This window comes from Euphorbia lathyris, chromosome 2 (assembly GCF_963576675.1).
Source record: "Euphorbia lathyris chromosome 2, ddEupLath1.1, whole genome shotgun sequence".
Taxonomy (NCBI): domain Eukaryota; kingdom Viridiplantae; phylum Streptophyta; class Magnoliopsida; order Malpighiales; family Euphorbiaceae; genus Euphorbia; species Euphorbia lathyris.
The window spans coordinates 32,665,357-32,681,428 of NC_088911.1; the positions used below are offsets into that span (position 1 = coordinate 32,665,357).

At 37.8% G+C, this 16,072-nt stretch overlaps 1 protein-coding gene across 1 annotated transcript; it reads right to left on the reverse strand.

The window, feature by feature from the left end:
• Positions 1–4,248: 4,248 nt before the first annotated feature.
• On the reverse strand, positions 4,249–5,242 carry LOC136220334 (uncharacterized). The gene is made up of 2 exons (XM_066008144.1): positions 5,018–5,242; positions 4,249–4,941 (listed from the first exon to the last, which is right to left on the reverse strand). The coding sequence occupies exons 1-2, from the start codon at positions 5,186–5,188 to the stop codon at positions 4,396–4,398; spliced, it is 717 nt and encodes a 238-aa protein (XP_065864216.1). The 5' UTR covers positions 5,189–5,242; the 3' UTR covers positions 4,249–4,395.
• Between the last annotated feature and the right edge of the window lie 10,830 nt (positions 5,243–16,072).

Consider the following 16,072-nt stretch of genomic DNA (forward strand, 5'->3'; position numbering starts at 1 on the left):
TCTGCTAGTAACAGCTCGCGACGGTATTCCGTTATATATGTGTTGAAATAATCGTGATGATTTAATTTCAAAGGATATATACGGCTAGTAGCAATAAAGAACCTAATGGGTCGCATATGGGACTTGGAACTAGAGGACGAAAATGTAATTAGCCAAACACTACACATGGGCCGAAATTTATATAGTAATTAGGGATAAAATAATTTGATTAATAGTTATAATTGGATTATAGTTATAAATTAAATTAATGGATTATGTGATAATGTTAATTAGAGATTTTAATGGGAATGAAACTCTAATTAATTATCCCTAACAATAATTAGATTATTAATTTGATTAATAATATTATCTAGATATAATTAGTTATTATTTAGATAATAATGAAGTGTTTATTTAATTATCTAATTAGCAATCATATTCCGAATGAGATTCTGATTATTTAATTATCTAACACAACTGGGATTAGGGTTTAGAGAAGTCTATAAATAGACTCCCTAACCCCAGAATTTCGACACACACAATAGAAGAGGAAGAGGAATCGTTCCGTCTCCGTCTCGGCTAATTTATATTCTTTCTAACTCTCTCTTTGATCTTGTATCGATTCCGTTAGAGACAATCATTGCGATTGTTTATTATTAAGGTTGATTACTAATCGGTTATTATTTTTTGTGTTGAACAAACCATTCGTGGATCTCAGATTTGATAAAAGAAGTTGTGGGCACTTCGTTTGCAACTGTAGATAGAACTTCAGAAAAGGTATTTCCTTCTATCCCTCCTTATATGAAATAACGGTTAACAGATCTTGGAAAAGAGAAATAGATAAAATAGATAAAATTTTATTATTCTGATATGCCTAGGCTTGTCTATTTTCCTACAGATTTTGCCCCGGTTACTAACGTAATTACCATAAAAATCTCTGGGGAAGACAATGATCATTTGCTGAAAGCTTTCACAATTGAGGAATTCAAGTCTGCGTTATTTAAAATGCACCCTGACAAAGCACCTGGGCCTGATGGTTTCAACCCGGGTTTTTTTCAGAGATTTTGGACTCTTCTTGGTGCTGATATTTTTCAGGCTGCGTGCAGTTGGCTTCATTCTGGTATGTTTCCTCCTGGTTTAAATGACACTATTATTGCTTTGATCCCAAAATGTGAACAACCTAGTTCTATGAAGGACCTTCGGCCTATATCCCTGTGCAATGTTATATATAAAATAATCTCAAAAGTGCTTGCTAATCGACTCAATGGAATTCTCCCTAAGCTTATCTCTGAAAACCAATCTGCATTTATCAAAGGGAGATCTATTCATGATAATGTCCTGATTGCTTTTGAGGTTATTCACAACATAAAAAGAAATATGCACAGGAAAAAGGGAGAAGTTGCTCTTAAGATAGATATTAGCAAAGCCTATGACAGAGTTAATTGGGATTACCTTGCCGCCATTCTTCTTAAATTGGGTTTTGACCCTAGATGGATTAAACTCATCATGCTTTGTGTCAGTTCAGTAAAATACTCTGTGAAAGTTAATGATAGATTGGTGGGTCCTATAATTCCCAAGCGGGGTCTTAGGCAGGGTGACCCGTTGTCGCCTTACCTCTTTTTACTATGTGTGGAGGGTTTATCGGCCTTGATTTCACATTCTGAGAATTTAGGGAAACTGCATGGAGTATGTGTTTGTAGAAGGGCCCCCCCAATTTCTCACTTATTATTTGCTGATGATGCTTTCATGTTCTTTCGGGCAAACCTTGAGGAAAGCAGTGAGATGAAGAGTATTTTATCCGTGTACGAAGAGGCTTCGGGTCAAGCAGTAAATTTCACAAAATCAGGTATTATGTGCAGTAGCAATGTGGATCCTTTTCTTGCTGAAGGAATCTTTTGTATCCTGGGTGTCAACCGACCCCTTGATACTGGACGATATCTAGGCTTACCATCTTTGGTCGGTAGAAAGAAGAGGGCTATATTCGCTCAGTTAAAAGATAGACTGTGGAAGAAAATACAGAATTGGTCAAACAAACCCCTTTCTAAGGCGGGTCGGGAAACATTGATTCGTGCTGTGGGTCAGGCCATACCTATTTACTATATGAGTGTCTTCTTGATTCCGACGTCCACGGCTGAGGAGCTTCAGCGGATGTTAAACTCTTTCTGGTGGGGAAATAAGAAGGACGGATCCCGTGGAATCAACTGGATGGTTTGGGAGAAATTGTGTGCACCCAATGAGGGTGGGGGATTGGGATTCAGAGATTTTACTGCTTTTAATCTAGCTTTATTGGGAAAACAAGGGTGGCGACTTCAGTCATCCCCAGATTCTCTTGTCAGTCAAGTTTTCAAGGCCAAATATTACCCAAATGGGGATTTCATTGAAGCTCGATTAGGAAATTCTCCTAGCTTCATTTGGCGGAGTATCTGGAGCTCTCAATTATTGCTTCATAAAGGAAGTAGATGGAAGATTGGAAATGCACATTCGATAAATGTGTGGAAGGATAAATGGTTGAGAAATGACGGGAGCCAGAGGATCACCTCTCCCAGAGTGGTGGGTCTGGAAGATCTACGGGTTAGTGACTTATTCATCCCAAATTCTCATGACTGGGATATTGAGCTGCTCGAAGAAATTTTTACTGAATCGGATATTGTGGATATTTGTCGAACTACTGTTAGAGTCGAGGGTCGTCAGGACAAACTAATTTGGGATGGTTCAAACTCGGGGCTCTATACTGTCAAAAGTGCATATCGCATTGCAATGAGGGAGGATGAGGTTGCTCAGAGTTTGCAGGTTGAGGGGGATTGGCGTTTGATTTGGTCAGCTGCTGTTCCGTGTAAAGTTTGATATTTTTGTTGGAGGCTGGTCAGAGATTGTATTCCAACACGAGTCAAATTAAAAAGGAGAGGGATCGACATACCTGACGAATGCGTGATGTGCGGACGGGACATCGAAGATGCTTGGCACCTCTTTTGGTTGTGTCCATATGCACAAGCTATTTGGAGAGTGGCGGAACTTCTTGAAAAATTGGATCAAATAGCAGCTGTTGCTGAAAATTTTGCAGCTTTAGTCGTTGATTTCTGCAGGTTGCTGAAAATTTTGCAGCTTTAGTCTTTGATTTCTGCAGGTCAAATTCCCCAGGGACTGTGCAGGTATTTCTAGTCCTGCTTTGGTGCTATTGGCGTGAAAGAAATAACAAGCTATGGAAACATACCATCTGTCCGCCGGAGATCGTTGTTGAGGGAGGAAGGAGCACCCTTCGGGATTGGCAAGACGCTCAGAGGAACATTGCAGCTGGTGCGGCTGAACCAGACCGGTGTGTGAAGAAGTGGCATCGCCCCCTAACTCAGTCGGTTTCTTGCTGTACTGATTTCAGTACATTCACGATCTTGGGTAAATCTGGAAGCAGTGCGATGATTAGACGGTCTGATGGATCTTTTGTCGCTGCCCGGACGGGAACTGTGGACGGCTTGATAACAATTAAAGAACTGACTATCCGGAACGAAATAATCCTTTCCTTTTTTTAACCCCCTTTTTTTTCGTTTTTTCAGAAAGAAGAATAAGAACGAAAAAAAAGAATAGAATTACAATGGAAAAATCAATCTTTTTCCCGGGACGGTGAAGCTTGGGCCCTCCTCCAAGCGATGAAATGGGCGTGCGATAGAGATGAATTTGTAGTAGTTTTTGAAACCGATTCCCTCTCAACCCTTCCTGAATTTAGGGACCTTATTGATCAAATCCGGTTGAGAGATAGAGATGAATTTGTAGTAGTTTTTGAAACCGATTCCCTCTCAACCCTTCCTGATATATCCGAATTTAGAGACCTTATTGATCAAATCCGGTTGTTACTCTCAACTCATAGTGGCTTCTCTGTCCGCTTTATTCGAAGGCTTGCAAATAACTTAGCTCATGTTCTAACAAGAGCGGCCGCCCAACATGCTAGTCCGTTTTATTATGATGAAATTCCGAGCTTTGTTCCGCTTTCTGCTTTAAACTTCTGTAATAACTTTCAACATTAATGAATTTCTTTTTTAAAAAAGAAAATAAAAGAAAATAAAACCCAAGATAAACAAGATGTATTAATTTATGCTACAATATAAGCATTATTATTGTATGGGAATATAGTTATACTTTTGAAAAGAGTAATAGTATTTTCTTGTAAATTCTTCTTTGTTCATTAAAAAAGATCTAAACATTTTCCTACCAAAAAAATAGTTTAGATTTTGCCGAAACTATCTAAATAAATAAAATTAACCAATATACAGGGAGCACTTAATAGAAAATAAAGCCCAATTAAAATACCTAAGGATAACAAGAATTATTAATATATGCCCCAATTATTTCAGTTCTATATACGCACACAACAGAACGTGAAAAAAAAAATAACACAAACAAAACAATTTATAGAGATGACTCAAATCAAAACCATTCCCCACGGAGCTGTCTAAGAACCCTTCCATGAGGAGACTCTGGATTCCCACGCATTGCATTTTCCCGCCATATCCTACTTGCTCTTTCCAACGCTTCCTCCGCCGTGTCCACCTGCTCCGGCAGCCACCCAATCACGTCTTTCCCTTTCACATCCGCTATCTCATCAGTTGCTCTTGTTATCGGCTTCCTAGTATCCGCTATCTCAATCTCCGACAACGGAGATGCCTTATGATGCTTATAATATTCATTGTCATCCTCTTCATCTTCTTGCTTCTTTTCCTTCTCCTCCGGCCACGGACTTCCGTCTAACCCAGCGCAGGCCACTTCCTCTAGTACTGCCGTTGAAGTAGTACTTGATTTCTCCCTTCTTTGTTGAATTTGAGGTTCTGCAGGATTATTTACTCCATTGCTTTCCAGTCCAGGCGAAGTACCATATGGCGCCCTTGGCTGTACAAATGGATCCGTTCCTTTTTTCGGCGGCCTGTGTTCCGTTTCTGGCTTACCCGTTTCTGGCTCGTAATGATCTCTTGTTTCCTGTTAAGAATAATAAAATTTGATGCCAAAATCGATTTTATACAAATGAGATTTGTTTTTCGTTATAGACACTTACTTCAGGTTCACCGGTGGGAGCAGAGGGTTTCGGGTCATCACCGGAATGATCACCTGCGCTACCAGTTTCTGCAGCGGTGGCAAATCCTCTTTGCGCAGCTCGAATATGGGCGAAAGAGAAGGCCCTGTAGTATCTTGCAGCGGAGCCAGCAAATCGTGAAAATGGTTCCATTTGTGAAAATGTTGGAATGGAAGTAGAGCTGATGCAACTGAAACTAATATTTTCGAAAGGTTAAAGAGCGAGCGAGGAAATTCTAGAAAAGAGAAGATGTTTCAGTTGACACGTGTCGTGTTTCAATGACGTGGAAAGAACACCTCTTGCTTTCCTGTAGCATACGTGTCAGGTTTCTATTATTTTTTCTTTTTACTTTTTCCTTTTATGTAGAGGTCGTGTTTCAGAACTTCAAAGAGATAACTAGAAGTTGCTTTTTACTCAAATGAAGTCATTATGTGGTGGATTGAACCATTTTTTTTTTTTTTTTTGGTTGAGTGCGATTGAACCATTTTCGAATTATACATATCCTACTGAAATTCAATCTACATAAAAAAAAAAAAAATTCTTACAAAATAAAGTGTCTTACAAATTTTTATATGTGACTTGATTAGGGCTGGGCGCGGATCCTGGAGATACTGGATCGGATCGAATATCCGAGAAAAAAACTCCGAAATTGGACCGAATCGTTGACTTTTTTTGGCGAACCGAACTGGATTGGACCGTTGACTTTTCATCAAAGAACTGGACCGAAATTTATCCAGGACCGGACTGATAACCAGATTGGATTGGATTGAATTGGATTGGACCGAACTGAAATAACCGAAAGTTTAGCAATAATAAATTTATATTTCATACATTAACTTTATATAAAGAGAATTATTATATAATATATAGTTATATATTTTGTAAGGTTTGGTAAACTAATTACAATAATATAAATTTATAATTTATTAATAAGGTATAACATTATTATATAGTCATAAAAATTATCCCGATTAATTCCCGTTTATAAAATGAAATAAAAAATATTTACCTAAAATGTAGACATGGAGAATCAAACACCTAACCAAATGGAACATTGTTAATCGCCTTAACCATCTGAACCAATTCTACTTCTTGTTAATCATTTAATTAAGTAACAAATACTAGAAGTTTTAAATATTAAAATTTTTAAACATTTTATAAAATAGAATCGCGTGCTTCTTTTACCCATTCTCTCTGCTTCGATTTTTTTCTAGGGTTCTATCTCCTCCACTGCACTCCATCGCCGCTACCACCTCGCACGCCGCCACCTCCACCTTGCACAACGCCACCTCCACCTTTTACCGATCTAAACTCTGGTAAGTTTTCTAAACTCTGAACTTTTATATTTCAATTTCTAAACTCTGTGTTGTGTACATTGTGGAGATTTGAAGTTTTATATGTTCTGTGTTATATTAAGTTTTATATGTTAGGGTATTAGATATAGTTCTTAATTAATTCACAGAAGCTTCCTCCCATGGAAAATCAATTAGGAAAATTTTCTTCACCTGGTTTTTCAGCCATGGAAAATTTTCTAGACAGCCACTCCCACCTTTCCAATCTCATCACCTCTTGTTCAATCGGGTATTATAGGGTCTTATAGCTAAAAAAGCTTTGCTTAATCTGTCAAGGGAGGACAACATCAATCTGTGACTGAGATACCGATATTGATGAATTGAACCTATAGAAATGCAGCTATTTGCCTACCCCATCCGCCCTTAGTCAGATAACCAAGAATCAAAGAAATTTGATCATCCAAATTTTCTGTGAATAATTAGAAAGTGGACAACTTCTCTATTAAAAGCAGATTGTTGATCACTTGTTAAGAATTCATAATTGTCAATGACGTCTTGTTCTTCAAGTGATTGTGAAATATCACTGAAGAAAAGAATAGAGATTATAATATATATCATGAAAATCCTCATAAGAGATACCATTTTGTGTGTTTATATTATGTTGAAATAATAGGAATGGAGAAAAGGGATGCAGAAGAACTTGGTATTTATAGGGAAGATATTTGTGAATAATATTTATTTTAATTGAAGAGATTAATGAAGAAGTCTGCATTGATATACTGCCATTATGTAAACAATGAAAAGGTGGGGATATTTGTAGGTTGATGTTTGGCTTTTACTGCTTTTGCTTTGAAAAACAAGGAATTTGTTGTGTTAAGAAGATTCAATTACAAATTGGGATGATGATTCGAGAGATCTTGCTAATGAAGTGTTGTCTTTTTTGAATTAAAGGTTGTTTGTTTTTATGGATTTGTTATTTTGTAACTTTGATTTTGTGGGTTTTTCTAGTCTTGTTGTCTAACGTAATTTTTAATACTTTGATTTTGTGGGTTTTTTTTAGCCTTGTTGTCTACTGTAACTTTTAATGAATGTTGTTTACTTCCTAAAAATATATCATTTATTTCAAGTTATGTAAGATAATAAAATTTTATATTTTATTATCTTGTAAATTAAATTTTTAATTTATTTTTTAGGACCTAAACTATTAGATATTTATCCGAATCACCGAAAAATTATATTGGATTGGAATGGAACCGAATCTCCGAATCCCCGAACTGGACTGGACTGAAATTTTGGGGCAATTCAATTCTGGAGATTTATTCTTTCAATCCAATCTTGAAGATTTTCTTTTATTAATCTCCGAATTTCAATCCAATAATGGAGATTCATGAATCCCCGACTTGGACCGAACTATGCCAAGCCCTAGACTTGATACCATCTGAATCAAGTTTAACAGGACTCTTTCGGGTGTGGTGGGTAAAATAAGAGAGAAAAAAAATTATGGGGCAGTCGAGATGGGAACTCCGTTCTAATATCTATAGAAAAGTTATCGAGTAATATCTAAAGTTCAGATGAGTAGAAAAAATAAATTAAATATACTTTTGATATAATGTGTATATTGTATTTATAAAAGAATGAGGATACGTGTCTAAATCAGAATAGAGATGTTATCGAGTAATATCTAAAGTTCAGATGAGTAGAAAAAATAAATTAAATATACTTTTGATATAATGTGTATATTGTATTTATAAAAGAATGAGGATACGTGCCTAAATCAGAATAGAGATGCATATATTTGTCGAACAATAGTGAAAGTCAAAGGCAATTAGAAATATCGATGTAATTGTAGCACCTGTGATTTTATGAATTATTGCGCTAGATATAAATGAGAATGTATATGATCTTGAGGTCTCACTTAACTAGTTCATATGATTCTGGCGGCTACTATTAAAAAAGAAGCATCTTATTGGTCTATGTATATATTATGATAAATTGTATGATATCATCTAAAGTTTCTAGACCGAAGTGTTTTACGTCTTCGTTAAGGTAGACGATCGAAGGTCAAATCATTGCAAACTTGCGCATGTCTAAAGTCGAAGGTAATATTCGGTTGAAGATGAGCTTCGTCTTGTGAATTAGACAAAGTCATCCTTCTATAGATCTGTTAAAAATATCTATCTGATTTGAGAAATCTTTTACTAGCGTATGGTTGGGTGCCTTTTTCTGTTTCTAAGGTGTCGTTTCATCGTGCTGCTTCTCGTTAATGTTGTCATTAATTGCCATCTTTTTTCGACGTTTGGGTTTATTGGGATATGATGATTATAAAACCCAAGGTTGTAAAAAGAGTTAGACGCTAGTCGGACGGATATGATTATTGAGATTAATCGGATTTATATTTTTTTATTTTTATTAAATAATTTTTATATAAATACAATTAAATATGTAAAAGTAATAATATAAAATGGTGCCTTCTATGGTTACTTTGTTTTTAACAAAGTATCATTACTTGGTGTGTTTTCACCATTGGATGATGGAGGATAAAATTAATCTAACGGTGAAAACACACAAAGTAAGGCTTACTTTGTAAAGAACAAAGTAACCATAGCCTTTACCAATATAAAATATTTAGAATAGAAAAACATATATATTTTAATATTATTTATATTAATATCCTTAAAAAATAAAAAATAAATCAATAAAATAATATTAATAACAAAATGTGTCGAAAATATAAAACTAATATTCTTAAAAATACATTTAATAGTTTAAGGTCTTTCTTTAGTTTTTTTTTGTTTATTATTTAATATTTTATTTAAAATTTAAGGACCTTTTTTTAAAGGGTCGCCTAAGAGCCTCCTATAGCCGTCTGGACAGATAAAAATTGGTAAACGAATTTATACCGCCCGACTTGAGGTTATCAAAACGGTGTTCTAAAAATCTCCGTCTCGATCGATTTTTAGAACATTGTTAAAACCCTTTATTATTAATTGTGTTGTCTCATCATCTTTTCCCATAAATTTAAAGGTGGACAAGACCGAACCAAAAACCAAACCAAACCAAACCAATTTATAATTCAGTTTAGTTCGATTCTTGTTTATTAATTAATTCAGTTTTTTATTGGTTTCAGTTTTAAGCCGAATAAAATCAGATTGTTGTATTATTTTTATTTTTTCTATATTTTTAGTTTTTTATCCTTCCCGTCAGTCAAGTTCCATCACTCCACTTATGCACTCGAGGCTTAAATTAAATAGCTATTAAAAAAAGGGGGTTTTACATAAAAATCCTATATCATTATAAAATTATAATTAAAAATTATGATTAAATCATATTACAAAAAGTTAATTTTTAATATATCATTATTTTCTATATGTTACATATAAAGTATGATTTTACACCCTAATTTATAAATTTTAGATTTCAATTCATAAATTTTAGGGTAATTAATCTATTAGTCCTTATATTTTGACAAAATATAATGTTTAGTCCCTGTGATTTCAAAAACACACAGTAAGGTCCCTAGCCTTTTTCTCGGTGAATTGTTTAGTCCTTCCGTCTGTTTGTTAGATTTTTTTACCGTTTATGAATTCAGAAATCACTAAATTACCTTTTACTGTTTACGGTTAAAGAATGATATAGTCAAACAAGAGGAAGACAAGCAATAATTTAAAATTTGAATTTAAAATTTACCTTCAAATTTCAGAAAAGGAAATCTAATTTAGAAGAAGAATTTATTTGTATGCAGAACAAGAAAAAAAACACACTCGATGCTTACGAATCTGAACGATTAAGAAGAAAATCAAGAAGAAGAACACTCAAAGTTGATTTCAGATGCAGTAGAGTCTAAAGGAAAGGAAAATAAAGGAAAAGAAGAACGTAGAGATAAGAGACAATGAAGATAATGGTCTTATATATTTGATTTTATGGTAAATGGTAGTTAATGCATTACATTTTTATTTTAAATAGATTTTAACTCAAATCCAAATTGACTAACAGAATCTTCATGAGAGTCTAATAGCAGAGATTAAACTGTTCACCGAGAAAAACGTTAGGGACTAAACAATTCATCGAGAAAAAGGTTAGAGACCTTACCGTGTGTTTTTAAAAATACAGAGACTAAACAGTGTGTTTTGTCAAAATATAGGGATTAATAAATTAATTACCCTAAATTTTAAACTTTAAAAAATATATTTTAGACTTCTAATTCATAAAACATAGTTTTTAAAATATATGAAAAACAATGATTTTTTTAGTTTGATATTATTTAAGTTAGTACTTGACATAATTGTAAATAATAATATTTCAAATCTGAATTTAGGTGTAAATTTTCATTAAAAAAAAAACGAAAACTTTGGGTTTAGATATGTACGGTTTTGATCACATGTATCCATAATACTTTGTTTTAACGGATTCCACTGTACTTGTGAAAGATCAAAAAATAATATGAAACTTTGAATTTATTCTATTCTTATTAATTGATGTTGGTGTATTGTGTTGAAAGTTGCTTTTGCTTTACTAATTTTATTATTGTTTTACTTCGTGTAATTCCAATTAATGTGTGATGTTGTGAGAACTTTAGTTTTATTATTGTTTTAATTGGTTAATTCCAATTCTATTTTATTTGATTTTGAGAACTTTTAAGTTAGAATTAATTTGTGTTTATTATGTCTATGAATAGTAACTTTGTTTGTTTTGTAATATAAATTACAGCGGTTTTGACACAGATCAGATCGAACCGAACCAAACCAAATATAAAATTTGGTTCAGTTTGGTTCATAAAAATTCACGTTATTTGGTTCCGTTCTATTTGGTTTGGTTTGGTTCGGTTCGGTTTATAGACTGAACCAGACCATATTTACCCTTATAAATCTATAAAAAAAGGAAACCGCCTTTTCTGCTTTCTATCGCGTACTTCTGCCAATTTCTTCAGAATTTCAAACGATAAGTTATCGTTTCCTCATTTTCTTTTCTTTGTTGTAAGGAAGGTTTGAGACGAAAAAAATTCTAAAAAATTTGAAAATCCTGAAGTTTTAATCCCTTTTTTTCATATAAAAATACAGTAAATGGCTCCTCGAAAATCAAAGTCCACCAAAGATACTAAAAAAAACCAAAACACATAAAAAGCTACATCCTCCAAATGAGTGAATCTCTTGATTTATGATCATCCTTCAACTCTGACCGTCGAGGACCCGAACTGTCCATGAGTATACCTCAGAGTTCTTGAGGTTATCAGCAAGGGCCAACTTGTCTGAAACTGAAAGCCAAAAGACCTCTAGGTATCTAGAAAGGTTGAGATACAACATCCAGGATCGTATTGGCACACAGATGGTGGTTCGAGTACAAGATGCTAGGAATTTAGCCCTCAAGGCTGAATCCCAACTGACCGGGAGATCCAGGAGATCCGCCACTACTGAGTATACGCCTGGAGGAAGAGATCACGTGAGGTCTTATGATAAAGGCAAGCAAGTGGCGAGTGCCAGTGGGGCCAAGGTTAACAGTATGGGAAGGGGATCTGTTGGAGATACTAGGCCATATAAGGAAGCACTTATACCACCTAAGAGCAACAATCCGTATGCGAGGCCAGCACCTTTCAAATGTTTTCGGTGTAATGAACCAGGCCATAGATCCAACGAATGTCCTAGGAGGAAGAGCGCCAACATGGTAGAGAGATATGAGGATGACTATGACGAAGGGGATGAAGTATTCTGCGAACCCTTAGGAGAAGATGATGATGAGGCGGATGAAGAGAGATACGCCATTCATTTGGTACGGCGTTTGTTAGTCTCCAGCCGGGTAGAGGGGGATCAGAGGCACCGCTTATTCAGGACCCGCTGTCTTGTGAAAGGTGGGCGATGCAATGTGATAATAGATAGCGAGAGCCAAGAGAACATTGTAAGCAGCAGCGCCGTTCAGAAGTTCGGGTTATTGGCGGAGGCGCATCCCGACCCTTATAGAGTGGGATGGATCAAAAACGTGGGTGAGCTTAGGGTGACCCAGAGATGCAGGGTACCTATTGTGATTGGTGATTATAGTGATGAAGTCTGTTGTGATGTGGTCGATATGGATGCTTGCCACCTATTGTTGGGCTGGCCCTGGCAGTTTGATAACGATGCCACCCATGCCGGAAGAGAGAACACTTACAGATTTGTGAAGAATGGGGTGAAGTTCGTCCTTACGCCAATGATGAGAGAGCCAAAGGCCGACGAGAAGTCTACCTTGGTAGTCTGTCCTACACACAAATCGTTTGTCAACGAATGTGAAGAGAGCCAGATGGTGTATGTGGTAATGGTTAAGGCGAATCATGAATCCGCCCAAAGGGACGAAAGGGAGATGCCGAATGAAGTGAACCGCCTACTTGGCGAATATCAGGATCTGTTCCCTAATGAACTGCCAAGTGGGTTACCACCTTTGAGGGACATCCAACATCATATTGATCTTGTGCCCGGGGCTAGTTTGCCATGCCTTCCACATTATCGAATGAGCCCAAAGGAGAATGACATCATGAGACAAAAAGTGGAGGAACTCATCGAGATGGGATACGTTAGGGAGAGTATGAGTCCTTGCGCCGTTCCAGCTTTACTTACACAGAAGAAGGATGGATCTTGGCGGATGTGTGTTGACAGTAGGGCTATTAACAAGATCACCATCAAGTACAAATTCCCGATTCCAAGGTTGGATGACATGCTGGACCAACTTGGCGGATCTCGAGTCTTCTCCAAGATTGATCTCAGGAGTGGTTATCATCAGATACGAATCCGATTTGGGGATGAATGGAAGACCGCTTTCAAGACGAGAGATGGATTGTATGAATGGCTAGTTATGCCATTTGGGATGACCAACGCCCCCAGTACCTTTATGAGGCTGATGAATCAAGTGCTTCGCCCAGTGATTGGAAAATTTGTAGTTGTGTATTTTGATGACATCCTGATTCATAGTGAGACCTTGGCGGAGCATGTGGAGCACTTACGGATAGTGTTTGAACTATTAAGGAAACACCAGCTATACGCCAACACTAAGAAGTGTGATTTCGTCATGGGAAGTCTGGTTTTCCTCGGGTTCATGGTTAGTGGCGATGGGGTCCAAGTTGATGGGGAGAAGGTAAGAGCCATCCGAGAATGGCCCACTCCGAGGAACGTGGGGGATATCAGGAGTTTTCATGGGCTAGCAACGTTTTATCGCCGATTCATTAAGAACTTCAGTTCCATAGTGGCCCCGTTGACGGAATGTTTGAAAAAAGGAAAAGGGTTCGAGTGGGCGGACGCCCAAGAAGAGAGCTTCATCTTGATCAAGGAAAAGCTGAGTACAGCGCCAGTGCTGGCGTATCCCGATTTTGATAAACTGTTTGAAGTTGAGTGTGATGCCAGTGGAATTGGAATTGGTGGTGTCTTGATGCAAGAAAAGAGGCCCATTGCATACTTCAGTGAGAAGCTTTGTGAAGCACGGCAAAAGTGGGCAACGTATGATCAACAGTTTTATGCTGTAGTGAGGGCGTTGAAAGTATGGGAGCATTACTTGGTGGGAAAAGAATTCATCCTCTACACTGACCATCAAGCTCTCAAGTACCTAGGAAGTCAGAAGCAACTTCGAAGCTCCAAGCATGCCCGGTGGTCCGCCTTCATAGATAAGTTCCCCTATAAGCTTATCCATAAGGCTGGAAAACAGAACAAGGTGGCAGACGCCTTGAGTAGAAGGGTATCGCTAATAAAGGCAGTCAACCTCGAGACCGATTGTTTTGAACACATCCGAAGGGAATATGCGGCAGATCCTGATTTTGGCAGTGTCTGGGAAAAGTGTAAGAACCAGCATGGGGATGGAGCGTATCACCTGATGGATGAGTATCTCATGAGGGGTAACCAGCTTTGCTTACCTTGCACCTCCATTCGCGAGAAGGTTGTTCGGGATCTACATGGCGGATCCCTTGGAGTGCATTTTGGGCGAGACAAGACTTATGAAGCAGTGAGTTCCCGTTATTTCTGGCCTAAGATGAGGAGAGATGTTGCCTACTTAGTAGAGCGATGCTATATCTGCCAGTCCGCCAAGGGACGCACTACAAATGCTGGCTTGCTGCTACCTTTGCCTGTGCCAGAAACCATCTGGGAGGATCTGTCCATGGACTTTGTCCTAGGTTTACCCAGAACTCAGAGGGGCATGGATTCCATCTTTGTCGTGGTTGATCGGTTTTCAAAGATGGCTCACTTCATACCATGTCGCAAAACTAATGATGCTTCGGCAACAGCGAAGCTATTCTTCAAAGAGATTGTAAGGCTACATGGCGTACCTAAGGGCATTGTCTCGGATCGTGATACGAAGTTCCTCAGTCATTTCTGGCGGACGTTGTGGGCTTTGTTTGACACGTCTCTGAAATTTAGCACCACCGCCCACCCTCAAACAGACGGACAGACAGAAGTGGTCAATAGAACCTTGGGAAACTTACTGCGCTGCAAATTTAAGGATAAGCCCATGATGTGGGATGTGGTCTCCCAAGCTGAGTTCGCCTACAACGGCTCTGTCCATTCGGGAACCGGGAGATCTCCATTTGAAGTGGTATACACAAAGACCCCGAATCACGTCCTTGATATAGCCCATTTTCCCAAAGGAAATGTGACCGCCAACCAGCTGGCCAAGGATTATATACAGATGCACCAAGAGGTGAAAGAGACTCTTGAGGAGAGAAATCAAAAGTTAAAGACCAAGGCGGATGAACACCGCAGGGACCTATAGTTTGAAGTCGGGGATAAGGTTATGGTATACTTGGGCAAAGAGAGACTCGCCAACGCCGCCAGTAGCAAGCTGCGGCCTAGGAAATACGGGCCATATAAGATCACCAAGAAGGTCAATGCCAATGCCTATCATATAGCATTGCCGAACTGGCTTGGTAAAATCTCACCAGCATTCAACATCCGTGACCTTAGCCCATGGAAGTCGGATGGTCCTTTGGAGTTCAGACAGGGCGAATCAGTGCCGAGTTCTTTTAAAAGAAGGAGAGAATGATGCGGACATCCTAACTAAGATCACTGATCACAGGCGCTCTGGCGGATCCCCAAGACATCAGGCTCACGAAGGTTGTACCTAGGAGGGCGGATCCCCAGGACAAGCCAGCGGGGCGAATCTAGGAGTACGCAAGGAGGCGTATCAACATCTACCCTAGGCGGATCTCTCGGACTACTTGCTCCCGAAGTAATTCACCAACAACCCTGACAATCCGTACCTGTACCATTGTACCGATTATCGGGGCGTATCATCCATTTTACCCTTCATTCGATAACCTGAATGTAACCCTAGTAGGGGTAATCTTTGTTTTTGTCATTATTAGGGGGGAGTATTTAAACCCTCATTTTATAAGAATGACGGCAACTTTTATCAATCAACTCTTTCTCTTTGAGAATTCAAGGTTTAATACCTTTTTATCTTGGGATTCACTCCTTCTAGTTTAGCTAGAGAAGAACATCTTTGTGGGTTTACGATTAAAACCTTCATTATCGCTTTCAATCTGTATCAGTTTCTTTCTTTTGCCAAGATCCACGAAGATCTGGATAATAATATGATCGGGGCTTTGTTTCAGTCTTGTTGAAAGCCTGTAAAAAATACAACGAACGACATGGTTTACTCACAAATGAGTAATCACCAGAGGGCTTTTTTTACTAGTAAGATGTAGAGTGTGAAGGATTCCAAACCTAAATGATTTCGGCTGAAAGGTGTCTTGCCATTCCCGAAGGCGTTTATGCAGGTGGTTTTCCTTCCCAACCAC

Coding starts and splice junctions, on each gene's coding strand:
- LOC136220334 (XM_066008144.1), bottom strand. CDS start 5,188: ATGGAACCATTTTCACGATTTGCTGGCTCCGCTGCAAGATACTACAGG. Junction 4,942..5,017: donor CTCCCACCGGTGAACCTGAA/GTAAGTGTCTAT, acceptor TATTCTTAACAG/GAAACAAGAGATCATTACGA.